The sequence below is a fragment of the Apostichopus japonicus genome, chromosome 9 (assembly GCF_037975245.1).
Source record: "Apostichopus japonicus isolate 1M-3 chromosome 9, ASM3797524v1, whole genome shotgun sequence".
Classification (NCBI taxonomy): domain Eukaryota; kingdom Metazoa; phylum Echinodermata; class Holothuroidea; order Aspidochirotida; family Stichopodidae; genus Apostichopus; species Apostichopus japonicus.
In genome coordinates, this window is record NC_092569.1 from 8,441,283 (window position 1) to 8,465,071 (window position 23,789).

General features: G+C 35.7%; 1 protein-coding gene across 5 annotated transcripts in view; it reads left to right on the plus strand.

Moving 5' to 3' along the window:
- LOC139973459 (rho-associated protein kinase 2-like) overlaps positions 1–23,789 on the plus strand; it is a 199,202-nt gene that overhangs the window by 19,087 nt on the left and 156,326 nt on the right. For 4 of the 5 annotated variants that reach the window (XM_071980153.1, XM_071980149.1, XM_071980152.1 and 1 more), the window contains exons 4-15: positions 1,600–1,700; positions 2,567–2,626; positions 3,238–3,315; positions 5,719–5,894; positions 7,932–8,016; positions 9,160–9,304; positions 9,891–10,029; positions 15,932–16,023; positions 17,085–17,244; positions 17,517–17,547; positions 20,119–20,133; positions 23,534–23,587. In XM_071980153.1, the coding sequence (XP_071836254.1) occupies positions 1,600–1,700; positions 2,567–2,626; positions 3,238–3,315; positions 5,719–5,894; positions 7,932–8,016; positions 9,160–9,304; positions 9,891–10,029; positions 15,932–16,023; positions 17,085–17,244; positions 17,517–17,547; positions 20,119–20,133; positions 23,534–23,587 (1,136 nt within the window). The remainder of the gene's footprint in view (positions 1–1,599; positions 1,701–2,566; positions 2,627–3,237; positions 3,316–5,718; positions 5,895–7,931; positions 8,017–9,159; positions 9,305–9,890; positions 10,030–15,931; positions 16,024–17,084; positions 17,245–17,516; positions 17,548–20,118; positions 20,134–23,533; positions 23,588–23,789) is intronic. The other variant, XM_071980151.1, reaches the window with a different exon arrangement.

Genomic DNA, 23,789 nt, shown 5'->3' on the forward strand with positions numbered 1-23,789 from the left:
AATGGAACAAATATATATATACGATAAATACTCTTAATTATCTAGAACAAATATGAAGAAATCCCTAATGGGTTTATTTTATAGGAAGGTGTGCTTATGTCAAAAAAATAGAATTTCAATGTTTTTGCTGTATGTTTATAATATGCTATGTGAAGTTAGTGAACAACCTCCCCACATAAAAAATTCTCGTACATAATGCAGTTGCAGATTGCGAACCATTTTACATTCTTAACTCCCATTGGGATTGATCATTGACAAAAATCATTTTACTGTACAACTTAAATTTGCTTCGATGCGATATGTATTGTGTACAGGGGAGGTGGATGTAGGCTGTTTCCCTGAATATTTCTTTGCCTATTTCAGTGTAATGGCTTCACAGTAGGTACAGTATGAAGCTGTGACGTACAGTAGGTCTTGTATCTAGTATGTTTTTTACTTTGTATATCATTGGGCTATACTTTGACTCAGCCTAGGTCTAAGGCCTACTGTACGTATACAATGAATTTGGAATTTTCGGAACTGGATAAACTTGATATAAGAAGGAAAATTGGCGGCAAACATATAATTGATATCGTATTTTAATAAGAATCTTTGTTAAGTAAATAAAGGTAAATAAGGTGTAGAACATACTGTATGTGAAAAGTAATAATACACGGACCCCTTTGATATTACCGAGGAGATTTTCTTAAATTTTAATTTTTTATTGCACTCGGAATTGTGCTTTCCTGGGCTCTTTTAGAGTTCACGAGGGCGAAGTGTCTGTCGCCCCAGGTATTTCCGAGGCCAACCCCTACAGTAGGCAGTACAACTTCTTGTCCAACACAAGTAAAGTTAGAAGACAAATGAACCAGATGATAGGCTGACTCATTATGGGGAAACACCAACATAACTTAACCACTAAGACACCAGGTGTAAAGAACTTAGTGGGGTGTTCCAGAGATGAGCTCATACACAAAGAGGTGGACACAATGGTCATCTGTTTGCTGATGAACTGATGATTCTGTAACCTAGTTTCACATTGGTTCTTCAATTCTGTTCCATTGATGAATTTCTAATTGAGTAATGGCTTCAAAGATTTATGTGATAAAGTAAGAGTTTTAATATGCAAATATGATGTTAAGTAAATTATTTTATGGTTTTTGCAATGCCTTTAATGGGTGATCATTTATTGGTGTCAAGCAGGTTCTGAGATGGAAGAAGGAGGGAGAGGTGCTTTGTAAGGTCATTAATGTTGTCTCTAGGCTAGATGAATGGATAATGTACATGTTGTGTTTGTAGACCATGAAGTACAGTAAGTGAAAATGTTGAGGTTTAACTGCCTGTGATGTTGTAAACATTCTGTGTGTAGTCTAAGCTTTAAACTATCAACAAACAAAACTGTTGGCATGCAACTTGAATGCCTTGTCGAGAATTGACCTAGTGTACAGTACATAAAGTATACAGTATGTGGATATGATTAACATTGTGTGTAAATCCCTTCCACTGAATATTTGAACCACCATCCGTGTGAGTCCAGATGAGAAAAGGACCAGACTGCAAGCTGAATTAGTTTTCTGTTAAGTCATGTGATGTTATTTTATGGTGTTTTTCTTTTTACAGATAAAAGATTTGTCAGTGATAACCTAGAAAAGCGTCTTTCAGTGAAAGATTTTAACTTGATCAAAGTAATTGGACGAGGAGCTTTTGGTGAAGTCCAAGTGGTATGTATGATCACTACATGTGTTCATTAAGGCAATGGTGATAATTTGGTATTAATATTATCAAAGTTACAGTATTGAGAATTGTACTATGACACTTTCATTATTAGATGACTGGTGATAGCATCAGGTTGTAGTATCTTCCAATTTGTCATGGTTAAGACATAATAACTACAATGGAATCATTCCTATTGTGTCAGTAGTTTTATTTGATACTATTGTATAGCAAATCATCACACAGTCATGAATATGCTGTTACTTGCCAAAATGTTGGCCCACGTTGGCAAAGATTGTGTGAAAACAAAATTTAAACAAAAACATCTTGTGTTTGTGTACAAAACAGTTAAAACTAATGATGGGCACAGCGATATCATACACAATTGGAATAGAGCAATGACTACTCCATACATCAACTCTATTTGATGCCAAGACAAGTACACTTTATGTGGAACATTTTGCAGTGTTATTTTGACTAATACTTGGTTAGATTAGTGTTAAATTTATCTGCAACAGGCAGAGCTGATGTAAGATATAATACAGTATATTAAACATATTGTAAAATTCACTATTTGAAATAATTTAGCAAATCCAAAAGTGTTTCTTCAGTCAAAACAGTAGTGCAGTATTGGGTAGCTTTCTCAAGTTTTCTTTGTTTGCAGTTTTCCTGGTCAGAAATGGGCCCCAAAGTACTTGAGATGTTGTGTGTGAGATTGAAGGAATGGTAATAATATGCATTCCATACAGTATGTTATCAATGCTATAAATAGTATAATAAAACAGGATCCATAGCTTTCATAAAACTTCATCTATTCTCTGGCAAATATGTTGAAATTTTCTGTATGTTTTTTTTTCTGTTTCTGCTTTTATAGGTTCGTGACAAAGTCTCCAAAAAGGTCTATGCAATGAAGATGCTGAGCAAATTTGAAATGGTTAGTCACAAATATTTGATTATGATATAAACAGTAACCTTTGCTATATGACTGGTGTATGCGTGATGCCTTGCTTGTAAACATAGCTCAAAAAGAGAAGGTTTGATTGATCTCAAACTGTATATGTTTATGCCACTTATTGGGTTCAAGAAGCCTATGGTTTATGGTGGATGTCAAAGGTCATATGGGGTCAGCAGAGGCAGAAATGTGAAATCCTTGTTATGATGCCTCAAGCATGGAACCTTGGATTGATTTTATTTGGGTGCATTGAATGGTTTTCTTTCAAAGTGTATATCAACCATGGAAGTCAGTTGAACTGAAACAATGCCTGTGTTCTAGTTAGTGGAATTAAATCAAAGGATGTTTATAAACACAGTTTCTGCTTCCTGTGAATGCTTGCATGTTAGTGATGAATGGTTTAAGAACAAGTGAGTTCTAAGTTCAATGCTAAGTGTCAAGAGACAAATGAGATCTGCTATGATACTGGTGAATATATTTGATTGCTGATGTCAATTTCTGTATTAAAAAAATAAATAAAAGCCAACTTAATGTTTACTTTGTACCTCCCATGTGGTAGGATTGACACAACTTTCAATTTCAATCCTTTGCAGATCAAAAGGTCTGATTCAGCCTTTTTTTGGGAAGAGAGAGATATCATGGCTCATGCCAACAGCGAGTGGATTGTTCAGGTAAGAGTCAAGGTCAGGGGTCACTGCAAAATTTAACGTAAGCACACAGAATGAGAGCCAAGCCCTAAGCCGCGTAGACACCTCGAAGACATCGCATAGAAAGTTGCGTACAGAAACGTATAACAAAGTATAATCGCGTATAATAGCGTAGATAAACCTAGAGTATACATCTACGCGAGCGGTACTGTATGAACATCAGGCAATGACCTCCGAAGTAAGCTTGCACGGTTTCGTGAAAACCCAAAACCGGTTTTATCTAGCCATAAAACCGACTCTGGCTTAAAAAACGCTTTTTTCCCCTCCCGAATTTCATTAAAAACATCCAAATCTCAGACGGAGGTGTCGCGATCGCTAAGATGCATATTTTTTAAGCTTTACCAACAGCAGTCCAAGCCTAGTTTGTTAGCAGTAAAGGGTAAAAAATAAGGAGAATAAATTTAAGATATGTTGCCATCTTCAAGACTCTCTTTTTATTACCCACGTTAACTTATCTGAAGTAAAAATGTCGAAAAGAAATGTGTTAAGTGAAATGTTTTCTTAAAGTTTTAACATCGCGTACACGTATCGTTTGTGTGGTGCTTACTGTGCTTCACAAAGTTCAAGTTCGTGTTAAGAAAAAAAATCACGGTCATTCCGATCACCCTAGGTCTCGTCAGCTAGAAAACTAGTCTGATAATGACAGTACAAGGAAACATTTACCTACAATCGTCTAAGAATTTCTGTTAACTAAGGAAGGGTTTACTAGGTCGGTTGCTTACTGTTTACCTGCTAATGATGATAAAATAGAATTCGTTGGTTAACACACAAAAAATTTGCCCCAGATGGAGAATCTTCCTAAACGTAGATGTTATTGTAATATCCCCTCCCGAGAAGCTACAGTCAATTGCTCTACCCCCAAATTCACGCTATTAAGATGTTATATTTTCGGGGTGGGGTTAGCATGAGAAGCTTGGGATGGGGTTAGCATTGAGGAGCTGTCAGGATGGGGTTAGATGACCAAATACATACAAAACTGCAACTACACGGGGGAGACTTAATGCGATATTCAATTATAATCTGAGCAGCAATCAGCATGAAAGGTACCATTTGTTCAAGATATTGTGGTGACTGCATTGCTCATTTCAATACCATTGTAGTACAGTGCTGTGCTGTATCATGTAGTTAACACCAACAAGCATGGAGATGTGCTGTGCTGATAGTTTGCGGGCCTTAGATCCATTGTTGTCCTAATTGGATGTAAGACTGTCAATGTCAATGGCTTTGCATACGTTGGAATCATTCTGAAGAGGTAGAAAGGGCCCAGGTAATAGATAGTGAGTTATGCTTTACTGAACATAACTAATCCTTCTCTGTCGTGGTCATCATGGTTGAGTTTTGTACTCTTACATCCTCTCAGCCATATCTGTGTTAGAAGGTGCTCACCAGCATTGATATGTGGTAGGTATATCCTGAAGTGAAACAAATGTCAAAATAAAGAAGTGCTTGAAAGGTTCAAACTATTGACACAGCTTCATTCAGGAAAGGATTGACATCCTGTCACCCACTATTTGTACTTTAATGTATTTTGTGGTAGAAATTGCAGTTGATTGAATAATGACTCATCAGTTAGTCTTTTCTGTAAAATCTGTTTTTGCTGGTGACCTGATTAATCATTGTGTGTCAATTGGTTTGATAATCAGTCAAAGTGGAAAGCTTTGGAGGACATGTGTTTGCTGAGTATGTTCTGTTTAGGATTGCTCAGCTATTTTGTAAGGTTTCTTGTAATTTTATTAATGAAAATTGAGAAGTTCTAAGTTTGATGTGTGGGTTTTGCTCCTCCCTTTGCTCTCCACACTTTCCTAACCAATTCAACAAGTTGGTTATTCCAACTAGTTGGTTATTCCAACTAGTTGGTTATTTCAACTAGTTGGTTATTCCAACGCTATTCCTCAATGATCTGGTAAGCTTTTTCTTCCAAACCTGCCATAAATTTGTGTGATGATTAAAATTACAAATAAAAAAAAAGTGGAAAATAAGTTGCTCTCATTCTATTTATTGTGTTTGACAATGCTTACAACATTTCTTGACAGGAATATTTGTAAATGTCTTTGTTTAATTGCTAAGAAATTAAAAAGTTGTTATGTGTACAAAAACTGTTGTTAATGCTTCTGCATTTATTGGCCATTGACATACATTACACAGAAAATATGCACTACAAAGTTACTGTATGTGTGTACATCTGATTATTATGAGGCAAAAGTGATATTTCCAATATTTGTTATTTGTCAGAACAAATAAATTAAACAGAAATGGGACACCTTGTATGTTCTATCACCAAAGTTAGGTTCTCATTTGTCAATGAAAGGCAGACCAGTGAAAATTCATTGCTTTCAACATCACAGTGAATTTTTATTTGATTTTCAGCTCCACTTTGCTTTTCAAGACCAGAAGTACCTCTATATGGTTATGGACTACATGCCAGGAGGAGATCTAGTCAACCTTATGAGTAATTATGACGTTCCAGAGAAATGGGCCAGGTTTTACACCGCTGAAGTGGTACTAGCTTTGGATGCTATTCATAGCATGCAGTTTATTCATAGGTAATGGAGCGAAATTGATATCACTGTTTTCTCGTTGTCATATTTTATTTGATGTTCTTTTAGTAAATTTCTCTTTGCATGCTTTGTGGTAGAATAAGAATTTTCAGTTCTTGTATCACTTAAATATTCTATAGTTGTGATATCGGGTGATTGAGTAGCATAGCAACAGGCTCGTGTGAATATACCTGGAAAATTACCACAGAACATGATCGTTCCATGGCATGTCTAGTATGTAAAATTCCACTTTGCTTGTTAAACTTCATCCACAAGTAAATCTGTAAGCTATTTTCTTGTTTATTTACCAAGCAAAGTTCTTTATTTAAAAACCAAAACAAAATGTGGTTAAATTGTACATACAAATAAACATGACAATAAATGAGATGGAAAGTGAAAATTGACCATGTCTAGGACCATGTTAATGACAGTTACAAATGGTAGGTTATTACAGGATATACTCGATAGTAAACTTTAGACTGATATAGTAGAAGAAATACTGAAATGTTTCCTTATTCAGTGAAGAGTTTTGAGGGGAGGGGCAAGAAACCAAGAATTCCTTACCCAAAGAGATAATTTATATTAATATAAGTTAATTTATCACACATGTAGAGTACACCAACATTTCTGTTAGTTTCCTCTTTCAGAGAACATGTTTTAAAGATATGTAATTATGTACTAATTGATGGTAGCCTCTCCATTGCCTGATTGTGTATGCAGCAATTATAGAGTTGGTTTATATACCTTCATGGTGCAATAAGTAATCTGTTCAATATACATTTAACACATATCTGTTAGGACTGTTATTTGGATAGCAGTAAGTCAATCGTGTATTTCGTTGACAATCCCCTGCCTGTACCTCTATTGGCCTTAGTTTGATTTCAAGCTGTGTGCAATCACAGCATGGAAGATCCTGTTAGGCAGTGTCGTGCTCACATCTTAAAGGAGGTACTTACTCATATGTGTCCAAGGGAAGCATAAAGCTCTTCTTTAGAAGGACTTTTCAAGTAATAGAGAAATATCAATCAGGGAGGCATTAAGTCTCCTTAGTAGACCGTCTAAAATGACTTGAACTTACTCATATGTGTCCAAGGGAAGCATAAAGCTGTTCTTTGGAAGGACTTGTTATAGAGAAATATCAATCAGGGAGGCATTAAGTCTCCTTAGTAGACCGTCTAAAATGACTTGAACTTACTCATATGTGTCCAAGGGAAGCATAAAGCTGTTCTTTGGAAGGACTTGTTATAGAGAAATATCAATCAGGGAGGCATTAAGTCTCCTTAGCAGACCGTCTAAAATAACTTGAACTTACTCATGTGTCCAAGGGAAGCATAAAGCTGTTCTTTGGAAGGACTTGTTATAGAGAAATATCAATCAGGGAGGCATTAAGTCTCCTTAGCAGACCGTCTAAAATGACTTGAACTTACTCATATGTGTCCAAGGGAAGCATAAAGCTGTTCTTTGGAAGGACTTGTTATAGAGAAATATCAATCAGGGAGGCATTAAGTCTCCTTAGTAGATCGTCTAAAATGACTTGAACTTACTCATATGTGTCCAAGGGAAGCATAAAGCTGTTCTTTGGAAGGACTTGTTATAGAGAAATATCAATCAGGGAGGCATTAAGTCTCCTTAGTAGACCGTCTAAAATGACTTGAACTTACTCATATGTGTCCAAGGGAAGCATAAAGCTGTTCTTTGGAAGGACTTGTTATAGAAAAATATCAATCAGGGAGGCATTAAGTCTCCTTAGTAGACCGTCTAAAATGACTTGAAGCGATCTACAGATATGTTATGCCTTCAAGAACTGTTCCCTTCATTTTGAAGTCAATATTTCCCATATTTCTTGTGTATCTGCAACTCGGTTTCTTTTTCTCTCGCTTAACCAGATGTCCAAAAAATTAATTAATTTGCCTGGGAAATTAATTTTGTGGCTCTGTAATTTGTAGCATTGTAATACATACCCTGCATTAGTATGGGATACTAAGCTGATTGGCAGTAAGTGCAAGTTTACTAATCATATTTATTGTTTTTTCCTTTTTATAGAGATGTCAAGCCTGACAATATGTTATTGGATCAGAATGGACATCTGAAACTTGCTGATTTTGGAACCTGCATGAAGATGGAGAGGGTGTGTAGTATAAAGTGTTTTCACCTTTTTTTTGCTTTGTAATTACTGCCAATAGCTAGGTTAGATGATCCTATCTGAGTTCAACTTAAGAAAGTTGCATCCTGAAGCTTACTGGGTATTTGTCCTCCTGTATGCATGGTTACTTCATGTATAATGACATCAATATGGACACAGCTCGACACAAAAAGGAGGAGGGTTTTGGTTCGGACAGTAAGACCAATAGTTTGAGGATCAGTACAACACTAGAATAAATAAAAAATTAAAAAATGAAGTGTAAAAAATCACTGACACATTTCCAATTACTTTAAATTTAGTCTTGGTTATAGTTTTTCCATTCTTTGTTCAGAGAGATCAGCTGAGAAGCACTATTAGTAGCCTTATTAGATTTGAGAACTACTAAGTGAGATGCAAAATTCACAGAACTTTTGCCAAAATGGTTTGGAAGTTATGATCAATATTCTTACAGTACCTTCTGTCTCAACATATATGTACCTTTAATGTACTGACTAGCAGCTGGCAATATCATTCTTTGTAAATTGCAAATATCATAGCCCTGTTTCATATTGAAGCACCCTTATACAAACATTACCCAAACGGTAGGGGATAAGGAGGCAACTCATCTCCCAGGCCCAGCTTTCTATAACACTGACAAATCGAACCCCCCTCCCGGCAATGTCATGGCTTCAAACTGATTGGTTATGTTATTGGGAGTCATGAAATGTTCTTGAAATGAGGTGAAACAGCATTCAGTGTATTCATATATTTTAAGCTTGCAATTGTATCGATATATGGAAGTTTGGTTTTTGTAAAGGAATTTTGTCAGTTTGTATCTTTCCAATGAAAACAAATGCCACTTTGGTTGTATACTATATGCAATATCAAACTATCACTTCCAGATTCTCCTCAACAGGTAATAAGGTTACGTAGGTTATGGGTCCAGGTGAGAGTTGTATACCACCATTGACATGATTCTTGCATCAGTTGTTAGTTCATTCTCTGAAACTGTGATAGCTGGAGGAGTGTCAGTCAATACCTGTTTAGTAGTGGTTAGTTTAGTTTTCACTTTCTGTACTATAAACTACTCTCTAGTGAAGTTTTACGTCAGCTCAATTATGCTTTAGTGGTGTTTGTCTCTATCATCAGGATGGAAAGGTTCGATCTGACACGGCTGTTGGCACTCCAGACTACATATCTCCAGAAGTACTAAGGTCCCAAGGGGGCAATGGCCATTATGGTAGAGAGTGTGATTGGTGGTCAGTTGGAGTGTTTATCTATGAAATGCTAATTGGTAAGATTATGTTACCATGGATTGCTGTGTCTTAGTTTAGTAACTTTCAGAACCAGACCTATGTTCTGTCAACTCATGGTTCTTCTATACGTTTTATTTGTTTGTTGTATGTTAGGCAAATAAACTGATTACTGAGCAAAGTCTTTGCCCTTCATTTAACAATTTTGTTGATACTGAATACATCTTATAAGGCCAAAAGCATTCATGTGGGTTCCCAGTTTTTGCACCTGAGCATTATTTGAATATTTTTGAGTACTTACTGTACCTTCTAAGGCAAGTTCATATAACATATCCAGTTAAGTTGATACAGTAGTGTTTATGTGTGTGCATGTGAGTGTGTGTCACCTGAGCTTGTAAATGTCAGCTGATCTCATACTTAACCTGTGGCCTACAAGAACTCTATTCTGGAGAGTGAAGACCTGTGATGAAGTTTGCTGGCTATAAATGGTCTGCTTTCATTCTGGTTTTAATTTTCAGTACATGTTTAATGACTACAAGGAGGCTGGCACTCAGGTTAAATTTTTCTGTTCTCTTTCATCATTACCGGGTACACTGGTGCAACAAACCTTCAATCTTTTTCATACAGGTGACACTCCATTTTATGCTGATTCTCTGGTTGGTACTTATGGTAAGATCATGGATCACAAAAATTCACTTGCCTTTCCCGATGATGTTGAGGTAACTCATGAGGCTAAAGATATCATTTGCAAGTTTCTCACTGACAGGTAAATGCAATTGTAGTGTTCTGAGAGCTTTTAAGAAAAAGAGCATTTGCTATATATATGTACTTTCAAGCAGGATTAGTTGATATTCTATTAGCTGTGTTGGAGATGTTGGCACATACATATTTACCTGTTCCCTCTCATTTCTAATACTTTTTCCCTGTAATTGAAGTCAATTTTCTGTCACTGCCAAGCTCTTTCTTTTGTTAATATGCATATATGGAACATATGAACCCTCAATCCCCATTGTTTCAACTTACTTTTGATCCCTATCTTTGGTTCTCATTGGTCACTACTTTATTTGTTTTGAATGTGTTTTGGCCTTTGTGTCTTCCCTTGCTACATCTCTTGGATCTGACCTGCTTTATTGTCTAAGTGCAACAGTTAATGTTGGATATTTCAAATTGTCAAAGTAACCTTGTAGTTAGTATATCATGATAGTGGCATTCTAGAAATGGTCATTACTAACATTGCAACTTAATAACACCATAGTATAGATTCATAAAATCTATGCTTCTGCAAGTACAGTACTGTGATCGCTTAACTATCGTACAAAAATTTTCAACGATCGTAGAATTTTGAATAATATCGCGTAATATCGCACAAGTTCGTACACGAAGTTTTCAACGAAATTTCGCACAATTCTACGCATGTAAAAATCGTTCATTTGACCACGGGAATGTGTGCTTAATGAAGCAGAGAATTAACTATGAACGGGCGAGGTGAAAGATTAGAATTTTTGGAGCCGTTCCAATAAAGATGTCGAAAAAGAATCAATGAAATGAAAAGCATAGGTGCTCACTGGTCGAGGGCCAGTGGTTTTCCGCGTTCGCGAAAACACGGAATTTGTTTTCCCACCGATGCTTCTTTTAAAATGTATTTTCATGTGTGAATCAATTCACTTCAATAACAGGCACGGAAGTAATTTACCGGTAAAAAGAAAACAGTTTTTGTCTGTAAAATTTTGAACGAAATCAACATGTATTTTGCTTGGTCTATAACAACTGTCGCTACAGTTTAATTTCGCCAATAGCCTAGCCCTTTGTTGGATTTGTATTTCAAGCACAAGAAATTGTATTTCAAATGGATTTTGAAGCACAACGATTATTAAAATGCTTACCGTAAAATGCAGATGATGTTCAAAACAACACATTTCGTATATATTCCAATAAAGATCCGTGACGGAGGATAAATGGAAGTGCGTACGAACTACGATGTTGGTAAAACTGGCAATTTTAGACAAATTTTATTCTCACTCGGTAAGCCTTACTGATGAAAATTAGAAACTACATGTACATTAAAGTTTTAGATGTTGAAAATACCATCTTTTATATTTACGAGGATACAAAAGATTTAGAACACCCAAACAATCCCCCTTCCCGACCACCTCAGAAAAAAAAGAAAGAAACGTCTTGAAATGTACCATAGGCTCACAGTGCATTGACACAAAAGTTATTTAATAACAGCTAGCTCTACACAGATTGTTTACATGTGTCGCCAGACAGTGCAGTACTGCACCAGACATCATTTGCATATTACACCAAAAGGCGGTATTTCTTTGCCTTGTATCAGATGTAGCTGGCTAGCAACAGGTGCACAGAATAAAATACCCTGGACGGACGGCCGACATGCAATGTTTGTTGGGAGTGATTGACAGTTGCTTTGTTACAGAAAGACGCAGCCTTTTGTTTAGTTGAAACATTGCATTTTTTTTAGTCTAAACCATAAGGAGTTATTTTCTACCGGGGCTTTCCCGATACGGCCAATGTTTACCACCTTTGAAAAAGTCAATGCACTGGGCAGGGAAATCATTGTTCGTACCTGAGGCGCAATATTTTGAGTGGGGGTTAAGTAAAAAAAAATTTTTCATAGTTTCCAAAATGAAAATAAATCAAATGGAAAACCTAAATATAATCATATCAATTATATCTAGCAGATATGCCGACTTTGTGTGCGTACAATGTTCCAACAACTCTGGAAAAAAATTTGTTCGCACACTTTACCCAAAAGAAATATTTGGCCCCTAACACAAAATGGTTGGGCTGGGCTTGATGTCCGCACCTGTTTTATACTGTACAATTGGACTAGACATAGATGTAAAAACTTTTCTTGGCAAGTTGCCAACAAGAAATTCCACTGCAATGTATTTTGCTAGTACTGCATGGTGTGTAGGCTAAACGCTTTTCTCTCCCATACATACAGATGTCTCAGTACACTGGAGCGTTTTCGACATATTATTTTCGTCGCACCAAATGCCAAGCAATGCGAATACTTCATCTTCCGACCACATACTCTACTCTGTCTACTTCTGCAACATATTGTACAGGAAAATATCGATAATACTAATAATAATAATTAAGATGGCCTTTCCGGTTATCTGGACGTCTTCAAGAAAGCAACTCAAACTTTATACTGTATGTATGCGGATATACACGGGCAGCTATACACTGTGTACTACTCAGCAATGCCTTACGTAATTCCTTCATTCTCGCTGCATCCGTCCATTGTACACATGCACAACCAGTATGAAAATAGACACAGTTTATGTCGATACAGAAATAAGCAAGCGGCGGAAACCACAACTGATAAAATCCATCGTATCTTTTACACCCCAAGGCAATAGTTTATTTACATTGGTCAACATTTACCCGGGCTTAGCTGTCCTAACCCCACCTCTCATTAGGGGCTTGATCAAGCTTGGGCTTGGAATTCCACTATCCTTATTCCCATCTTCAGACCGATATTTCCTCGTGTCTTCCTTGCATGGATCTTGCTATGACTAGCTTATATACTGACGTCCAGAATGTTTGTTTTCCCCACTGATCTGTACAGATCAGTGGTTTTCCTCAGAATGCCTACGGAGGTAGGCCTACCTGAGGAAAAACGAGGAACGCGCGTACTTATTGCCCAATCACTGCAGCAGGATGAGCTAAAAGGTGTTTATAGGAACCCTGGGAGTCTTTGGGCTATTGATTACCTAAATAGTAAAAAACTTCTTGTTCACGAAATGAGACCACGTACGACGTTATTAAATTACGTCACTGTAAAACGGGATGGCACGGGGAACGGGCCCCTACCCACACAAGAATTGTTGTGGCACCCCCCCCAAAAAAAATGACGAACATATTTGGAGACAGTCTGAATGTTTCTCCACTAAGACAATACCGTAAATCATTCGATATCGAGATTACGACGAATGATATACAGGGTAGGCTATATGATCAGAAAGCCTACATCGAAAGTTACGCCGTATACACCTCGCAAGAAAACTACGATAACCTTAAATGAAAAAAAAAAAAAACAATATTTTGCACTTGAAGATCTGGCTTCCCCCAAAATGCAATGATAAGGTTTAGACCCAGTACTTCTTAATACATTGAGTTTCCAATTACTAGTCAAAAATATTTTCTGAAGAAAAACCGTATGATATTTTTCACAAATATTGATGCTTAGATAAGTGCTTCCTCACAATCAACGAGACGCCCGAAATTCGCGCCGCTTACGTAAAACTTCTATATATATAACACGTTGAAAACCCGAGATTTGACACACCTTATTCCCATTGACATTGGTCACTGAACATAAGAAGGTCATCGGCATTCGAAATTGGCAACTTGCCCAAGTTCATTGCACCGTGGGAACGACTCAATACATTGAACAGGATGTAACATTTTCCCGCCATCTGGACGCCGAGTGTAACTTTGTGTAACATGCAAATTATTAATGGTACTATGCTGTGCGGTTAAAACTTATTGCGACACATACAAATGTTGGGGTTGTAGAAGTAACTTTTGTATCAAATGTAAAGTATTGTATGGTACTATATTTTATAAAAGACGGTTTTCCTCAGGTGGTAGGGAAAAGGGGTGATTCGGTGAACTCAATCTCTTTGTATAGTACTTGGATACTTAAAATGACCATGTACATGCAGTTTCTATTTCTCTTTAGTAAGCTCTACTTAGCATTGTTATCCTTTGTGGATCTTTATTGGAATATATATGACATGTATTGTTTGACGCCAGAATTTAACGGTAAGCATTTGTTAAATTTTTGACAGCTTCAAAATCCATTTTCAAAAAAGTCTGTTTTCATGAAGGTTTTATTAAATCGACATATAGCTAAGGTAGGAAAATATTAACTTAACCACATTAACGAAAGTTGTTCTATGATCCAAATAAAATACATGTTTCTCGTACTGAGATCTGAAAAAAAAAACAGGCGGCCATTTTTCTTCTTTTCCAGCGCTAATACTAGTTTGGAATATGTGGCAACCTTTACAAAATAATTTATAAGGATAGTTTAGATTTCTTGTAATCCGAATAGAAACACGGGAATCATGTAAAAGGAGGCTCATTGCGCGGACGAGAAACATGTTTTGTTTTTAACCGGCCCTTCTTCAAACTCAAAGTTGTTGGGTGGAAGTTTTTTTTTCTTTTCAGTTGTTGGGTGGAATTTTTTTTCTTTTCATTCAGTTGGAGCCAATGGTAAATTATATAAAAAATTGACACAAGAAACGCTTAGTAATACTTTATTTTTCTTCTAGGTTTCCAAATTCTTTCGGCGACTTTAATCCTATTCATTGAGCACAATAGCATTTGCTGCATAGAAACTCGTACATGGATTATACGAGGTGTCTACGCGGCAATTTGTTTGTCAACGAGTTTATTCGTGATTGTACTTGTTTATACGTCTTGACACGATCACATGTCCAGTTATATGGAGCGGTACTGTACACTGTGCATATTGAATGTATGACATTGAGTCTCGTAACTACGTGCTTTGAACCATAGATGAAAGTTGTGTTGTATACTTTGAACACACGTAATATCAAAAAACGACTGTTGTAATTCTGAAAGGCCTATTCAACGATTTTGTGCGATTTTGTATGTTGTAAAACTGACCGCAAAACCGTGAATAATTGTGCGAATTCCGTACAAAATTTTTCAACGATTTTTTAAATCGCGCAAAATCGCATAATTTCGAATAACGTCGAATAAAATCGTACAAAATCGCAGAATATCGTTTCTTCGAAATTGTACGATCGTTAAGCGATCACAGTACTGTATCATTTAAGTCATGCACTCCAATGGGTAAGTTTTGTTAAAAATCAATTTTTGTGGAGGTCAGATATTATTTGAGCTCAAGGTCAAAATGTGAAAACATTGTAAACAGTATCACCATTAAAGTAAAGGTTTGAAGAACATCATACTTGGTATTTTGATCCACTTGTTAAGTAGAAAAGTGGGTTGGTTCTGTGTAGGTCAAATGTCCATTGATGTCGAATGAAGTCAAAGTCTGTAAAACTTGTAGGCACTTTTCTACTAAAGGTCAAGTTTGAGGAATTTCATATCGAATGAAAGTGGATCCTGTTAGTTGTTAAGAGCAACCATACTGTTTCTGTGAATATCAAAGGTCACGAGAGGTAAACAGGGACCAAAATCTGAAAATATTTGAAACATAATTACTTTAAAAGGCAAGGGTTAGATGAACTTGATACATGGTTTGTGGATCCACCTTGTAGGATACAGCAAACCTCCTGGTTCTGTTTTCATCAAAGGTTAACAGAGTCAAGTGTCAAAACCATTTAAATACTGCACTTCCACTTTAAAGGTTTCATAAAGACCCATTTCTTTCTATGTGGGCTCAGCTGAGTGAGTACAAGAACCCTATTATTTTCTGTGGAGGTCAAAGGTCAACAAAGTTCAAAGCTGATAACCTTGTAAGCACAATGGCCTTGAAGTTAGGTTTGTGAGTATGATAACCTTGTGAACAGGTACATATGAGTATAAGACCCTTGTTGATCATCAATTCAGCGATGGCCAATACTTGAAATCTTGTCTACACTGTTACATTAAATGTCGCAAGATATCACAATGCATTTTGGTTTTCTGATTTTTCTTTGCAGCGGTACCCGGTTAGGTAGAAATGGAATTGAAGAAATAAAGAAACATTCTTTCTTCAAGAATGACATGTGGACCTTCAACAATATCAGACAGAGTAAGTTATAGATAATCACAGATGTGGATAGATTTACATCTCAATGCCTTAATAATCATCTCTGATATCTCAAACTTCATTGTTTTTAATAGAAATGTCTGAATGGCATCTGAGTACTTGGTTGCATTGCATTACAATGAATCCTGCAAAAAGTACAAAGTTGTTTTCATCTGAAAATTGTGGGGCCTTCCAAGTGAGTAACAATAAATTTGTTCTTTCAGTATGCATTATTCAGATCATGCATTCATAGATGTTATTACATTAGTGATGGGTGGTTCAAGCTTGTTTCAAAAATAGAGTAGATTTCAAAACCAAAAAGGGGCTTCCATGGTCCAGACATCTGCAGTCAGTGCCTTTGCTGTAACACAAGGCTTTCTTCTCGGGATTTTCTGTATCTTTAATAGAATTTTCAATCTTGAAAATAATCAAAATTGTGAAATGTACACTTTTTAAAAGGTCATGAAATGTCATTGTATGGTGTATAAACCAGGTGCCATGCACTCAGTAAGTATAGTGATAGTGAAGACACTAAAAGCTAATGAATATATGCATGGATTAACAATAGAAAGTGATAATGAATGTATTGCATGATAAATCTATTGAGAGACAGCCTTTTAGTAATTCGAGAGTGAAACTTATCTTTGAAATTATCATGGGTTGCCTGTTTTCAGCTGTTGCAACAAAAGAAGTAAGTCTTAAATTTCTTTATCCATATGTCAATCATTCTGAAGAATTTATTAATAGTTAAAGAAAGCTTTCTCTTTAGAAATAATGCAAGCTGTGTCAATGTTAAACTGATAACCCTCTTTTAAGGTTTAAGGAAGATTTGTAAAACTAGATGGGAGTTCTTTTGATTTGAAAATGATCCTATTTGAGAAGTTAAACTCCCATTGTTTATATTTCTTTAATCAGACTTAGCTAGTACAATTGTCTCATGATCAAAGGGCTCATGTTTCACTGGACATGGATCTTGCACAAGAATGAAGTGAGATGTTGCACATTTCTCTGATTACATGGTACACATCTGCTGAGGTAAATCATATTGTTGATTTTGTTTGTAGCCGTTCCACCTGTTGTACCTGAACTGATGAGTGATGTGGATACCAGTAACTTTGATCCCATCGATCCAGAGGAACAACAAGATGGGATGTTCCAAACACCAAAACAGTTTACGGGCAACAACCTGCCTTTCATAGGTTTCACCTACAACAGAAGTTATCAGTAAGTTTTTTTACTTCAACAGGAATCAAATGGAATGCTAATTTCAATGGATTCCTGATTATATCCTCTGTGGGATTGAATACATATTAACTGTATGATTTCTTTTTGGAATCAACCCACAAAAGAAATCAAAGGTATGATTACTTTTGATAATTCTAAAGATGGTTCATTTAATGAGAAAGATATCTTCATGTTTTTTCCTTGTTTGTTGTTGGTCCTTCTCCTAGCTACTTACTAATGTCAGCATTATTCTGTATTTTTCTTTACTACAGGTACTTTGCAGGAACACCTGATCCAAATGGGGTGAGTTACTATTTTTAAATTGTGCACTGGTTAGAATACATTCACATGTGTCATTTAAGATGAATTAGGAGTTCTGCCGTGTAGAGTTGAAAAGCTAATGTTTTATAGTGTAATTATAGTGCGCTCATGAGTGTGTATGGTTCCTAACTCATTCAGGGGATACATCACATAATTAAATAACTAGGTTACTGGTTCTTTACTATCTACCTTGTTGATGTGAAGGGAGGGTTCTGTCATTCAGAAATGCCAATATTACTGTTCTCAATAATGGAAGCCTCACATCGAAACTCCTCATTCATTGCTGCATGGCTCCATTAGCTGGATGGATTTGTTGTTATAGTTTGACCGGAAGAGCATTGTATTTGTAGTTCATATGTGACAAAAGCAAGTGTGAAGATACATTGACTGTCTGTAAAATATAAAAAAAATCATTTCCAACTTGCTTCAAGATCATTCTGTTGGACCACATTAGGACAAGCAATTTATCCCAACTTTGCCTGTAATAGGTCAACAAACATCATTTTCTGCACAAGTTCACCCTTATTGATTCCTTGCCGGATTCTATGCGATGGTAATGTTGTGTGTGCATGTATGTGATACTTGCTTGTAAACACAGTAACTCAAAAAGTTCATAGTGGATATACTTCATACTTGTTATTTGAATCCGTCTTATTGAGTACAAGAACCCTATTGGTTTCTGTGAAGTTCATTGGTCATTTGAGACCAACACAGGTCAAAGTCTGTAAATCTTTTAAATATGATAACTCAACAAGCACATATTTGTGGAACTTGATATGTAGTAATAGAACCAGAAATCAGTGAGTGCAAGAACCTATTGCAAATTGGTAGAGTTCAAAGGTCGCATGAGGTTAACATGTCAAAATATATAATCCTTGTAAACATGTTAACTCCAAAATTAAAGCTACAGTTTGTGAGTTCTGCCATGCTATGGTTTTCTTTTGGTGAACCTAGTTTGGTCAATTTCAGTTCAGTTTAGTGAACAGGCCCAATATTAATAGATCTTCATCCAGGAAATGAAATCTGTTTCAAATAGTTGATGCTATAAACACTCAAGTGGCCCTTATCAGTTTTCACACTCTGAGCTTCAAGGGGTCCATAGGTTATCTCAAACTTGGCTCAAGGGATCAACAAGTTATCTCAAATGGTCTCAAAATTGGCCTATTCTCTGTGATTTATACTAGATGATTTTGGCTTTGCAGTAAGTTGTGAAATATTTCACAGTGTGTGAACAATATCATGTACCTCTCATTTGTTAATAACAATTATTGAAGGGATGGTTGATGGCAGAGTTGATTTGCTAGCTAAGAAATGCCCATTTGCTCATACATCTATGTGCCTATATATCACATAGGAAGACTGATCTTTCTGGATATTGAAACATTTTGGAATAAAAATTCTATACTGTAAAATCTAACCTGTGAAGGAATTGGATGATACCCACAAGTGAGTTCTACAATAAGAGATGATTATCTCTGATCTTTTCTGGTTCTCACTTAATTCTTGGACAAATTGAACTCACTTGCTCTACATAAGTCAGATATGTGGAATTTTGAGCAAATTATATGGCAAGGAATCACAAAGCCAACTAGCTCCTATTTGTTTTCAAGATACCATAAACTACTCTTGCATTAGAAAAGTTTGACTAACAAAACAAAACTTAGTTCCCATAATCTCATAAGACCATAAGCAAATGTTTGTAAATAATAGTACAGGTTTTGCATCGCTACAATGCTAACTAAATACCTATTTCTGACATTTTCTTGCTGAAACATTTCTGGAAACATTTTGACATCTTCCATACTCATTGCACACAAAACTCATTGTCGAACTTTGATTCCTTGTAACATCAAATTTTTACTCTGTAAAGGAAGTGAAGTTTGCACTATAGGCTAGCATAGGGTTGTGTACTACTCATAACATTAGGCTCATTGTGCTTACTTTCGACTACGGACCACTGATCTTAGGTATATATGCCTGTACACAGTTAGTTACTGCATTGAATACTGCCAAATGTTTGGGCAACTCCTAGATCAGACCACCTGTTCCAAAGTTGTATTTTCTGTTAATATACAACATTGTACTATTGTGACTCAATCACACACAAGAAATTAGCTTTTTTTAATAAAAAATACTACTTCTATTGACATTGGTTGTGTGAACCATAAAAATAATACTTGTGTTAACATTAATTTATTTCAAAGAAGACCTTGCAAAAAGGAAAATAAAATAAAGAAAACATTGTTGGTCTGCAACGACCTTTTTTTTTGCAATCCAAAATGAAAAAAAAATGTTTGTTTCAGGAATGTTTGTTTCTAGAATGATTTAAAGATATAAAAACTAAGAAATATTTACACATAAACTTAAATTAATAAGGCCAACTTAAAAAAATTAAAGTTGCATCATGTTTCTTGTACATGTTGAACTCTTAAGTCCTTTCTTGATAGATATTAAAAGTGCTTTCGTTTGTAATGCAAAGTTTGCAAAGCCGTTTCCATGTGGTTATTTTCCATCTCCATCGTGACTCTGTGTCTTGTTTTATTTCTAATACAGCTTGATCAAGTAGATGTAAGTGGCCATTTTAATTGCAGACTGTATTGGTGTTGTCAAGACAGTCCCTACATTTCATTTCAAATGCACTGTATGATTTCTGTCTATGCTTTTGAGTTTATGTGTTACATCTGCTTAATGTTGTCTGCAATAATACAACTTATTTATTTCCACCCCTTTTGTTCATCACTTTTCTAAGATTGTGATTCCGTTTTGTCTGTGTATACCATCATATCATGCTTCACAATATCTATCAATTTGACTACTTCCTTTACCCTTCAATGGCTCTTTCAAATGCATACACAATATCAAACATTCGTGGAACATTTCTTCAGGTGCTGGCAAGAATTAAAATTAGATCTTTTCTTGAAGTTTGTAACAGAAAAGAAGAGGATTATGTGAAAGTTTTGTGTGGAACCCTTATTTAAAGCTGGGAGACAATGTGAAATAAAACTTGTAAATTGTATATTAACATTACAGCTGTCTTCTATGAGCATTTATGTTTTTGGTCATGGTGTTGATTATTTTTTATCATTTATATGTTGCTTGTTACCAAGGTAAACAACACTTTGCAATGTTCCTCTCCTGTTCATGTTCGGTGTGAAAATAGTGATTCTTCGGTTTTTCTCTGTTGGTAGTTATACTACATTAATGGAGTGAAACTGTTGTATGTTAGGAGTAGAATTAACATTTTAAAGGAGATGTGTCTAGAAAAAGAACTCAGAATCCTGAAATGAGAAATGATGTTGTGTATTTTGAAATTTGCTGAACATTACATTTCCACCATCGTTCTTGTTTTCTCAAATAAAGAGGAGATGCTAAGTGGGGGGGTTTGGGGGGGGCTGGGGGTTGGGAAAAGACTGTCTATCGAATGCACTCTCATTAATCTGAATGTGACCTATGTACAAGAATACGGACAAGGTATTAAAACTGTCAATGCATGTATTGCATTATGTAGGCTGCATAGCACGAAGAAGAGATAAGCTGAACAGTGTAATACATCTGCAATGTATAAATGGTCAAGAGTTTGGAATGATAAGTTTGGAGGAGACGAGGCATAATTGAGTATTTTTATCTGAAGGGTTAAGCGAGGCTGGGAATAATTAAATGACTGATTTCTGTTCAACCACTGTTTGGCAATCCATTGAAGAACAGCCATTGTAAGTGTTATGTGTGCTCAAACAGTGAAGAGATCATGTTACAAATCAGCAAGTATGAATGACAGCAATGCAAGCCCAACTGCATAGACAGTCAGAAGTACATTACATCAGCTGACTGCTCATATCTGAGTATGATTTACTCCAGCAAGGTGCATGTCAATTCTAGCGCATGTGAAGATTGCTTGAATGAACGCAAAAGAAATATGGGAAGATTGCATGTAAAATCTGCATTTAAGTTTAAAACATTTCTCTTGTTTCTTAAAAGTGAAAGTTGATAGAGGTTTAATTAAGGGAAATTGGGCTTGAACAGAAAGACTTCCAAGTTACATTCATGAAATATTACAAAGCGTTGTATAGTGCAGCAGGTTAGGTCTTAAAGTTTATTGTTTACTTAGCTATAACTTTCATGTATGAAAAGAAAAGTAATATTAAATTGTCTTTGATGTGAGTAATTTGGATGTTAAAAGTCTTCATTATTGAAATGGTTGATAGCAGAGTTTTATTTGTCAAGTCTGTCTGCCTTTTGATACCTCAGATTGACATAAACAACTTGTAGAATGTATTCATGAAGTTTGATTTGATGGTATTTAACCTGTTTTGCGTAGAGTACTGGGTATTCATGCTTTAGTTGCTTACCATCTGAACACAGTAAACTGCCTATGTATTCTGTTGTGAGCTGGCAAACTAATTAATCTAATATCTACTACATTACATTTCTAAGCAGTCTAGTACCATATATCATGCTTAGCATAGGTGATCCTTTCTCACTGTATTCATTATTTGTACTGATCTTTTTAACCATTGAGATTGACTTAAATAGCACATCAATAATTGAATGCTTACATTATTGGAAAACTTGAATGTTACAGGATAATCTTAAGACATTTTAATTTATTCTGACATTTTAAGAAAACACTGATTTTACATGTGTGATATATGGATTACTGTTACTAATTATTAGGCAGGTCCAAGGTATTTGCACTGTGGCACAAGGGACATTTCAGAGACTTAAATGTGTCTAAAGGTTACAGGAAAGACATATTCGAGAATGTAACTGTTATAACTAACACTTTATTACAAACACATAAGAAAATTTTACCAATGCAGTAATTGGGTTATATCTTAATTAATATGCAGCATGATGTAATGGTCGAACCAAAAGTGTGTTTTTCACCCAAACACTGAAGCTAACAATGCTCTGAAATTAAAAGTGCAGCATTCATGTCTATATCACTGATGTATAGCCTAAACATTAAAGTACTGTACCATGATTGCATGATATCAAGAAAAAAATATATCAAGTGCTTGCGGAACAGTGACAACAGGACTGATTAAAAACCTGTGACATAAGGGACAACTTTTCCATATAAAAATGGACTACGAAAATTTCCTTTATTGGTTCTGGATGTTAACTTTGAAGTTGTTTTTCATTAAAGACATGAATTGGATATATTCCCAGAATGTCAGTGTTTGTTGTCTCTCATAATTTGTGGTGGGGGAAGGGATAGTGGCTGTAGTTGGGAGGGTGTACGCAAGTTAACCACTGTAAGGCACAAAACAAAAATACATAATTCTATGTACATTTCCTTTAAACATCCATATATTAATGAATTATAGCTATGTTTGAGGAAACAATAGGTACATGCATGCTACAAGGTAATAGATCCATCAGAAAATGCTCCCACAAAACGACATATACCTGCTGATATTCACACATGTACTACTCAACTACAACTTAATGGTGAAACAATGTCCTTGGAAGTCTCTAGCTTCCTCTGGAACCTGATACACTGTATAAAAGTATTGTCTTTTATAGGAATATCGAAGGTAGGGATCAAAAACAATTTATATGATTCAGTAACCTCAAAACTATCTAATATTCAAATTTTAAGTTAACTGCTTTCTGTTGGACTGAATACGCTCACAATTTTCAAAGAGATGTATTCAGTCCAACAGAAAGCAGTTAACTTAAAAATTGAATATTAGATAGTTTTGAGGTTACTGAATCATATAAATTATACAACTTTCCTGAGTAAAGTTGACTGTTAGGTTATTTATATTGCTGCCATTAACACCAAAAGTAATACTAAAGCAATGGTTTATAGCATTACTCTCATTTCTCTGTGTGGTTCTGTAACAACATTGAAGTTGATAAGTATAATTGATTTCTGTCTAATTGCAGGTACTGTAATGTATCTGTATAAAACGTACCTCGCTTGGCTTCTAAGACTGATCGCATTTTTGTTTCTTCATCACAGAGTCAAAGTGCACAGCCTACAAGACGTCCTTCAAATGCAGCTGATATGAAAGTGGTATGTAATTTGCAGAGAGGTACAATGTAGACAGTGCTGATTTATTAGTTGTGGTATGTAGAGTAGTTTGCAGAGAGGTACCATGTAGACAGTGCTGATTTATTAGTTGTGGTATGTAGAGTAATTTGCAGAGAGGTACCATGTAGACAGTGCTGATTTATTAGTTGTGGTATGTAGAGTAATTTGCAGAGAGGTACCATGT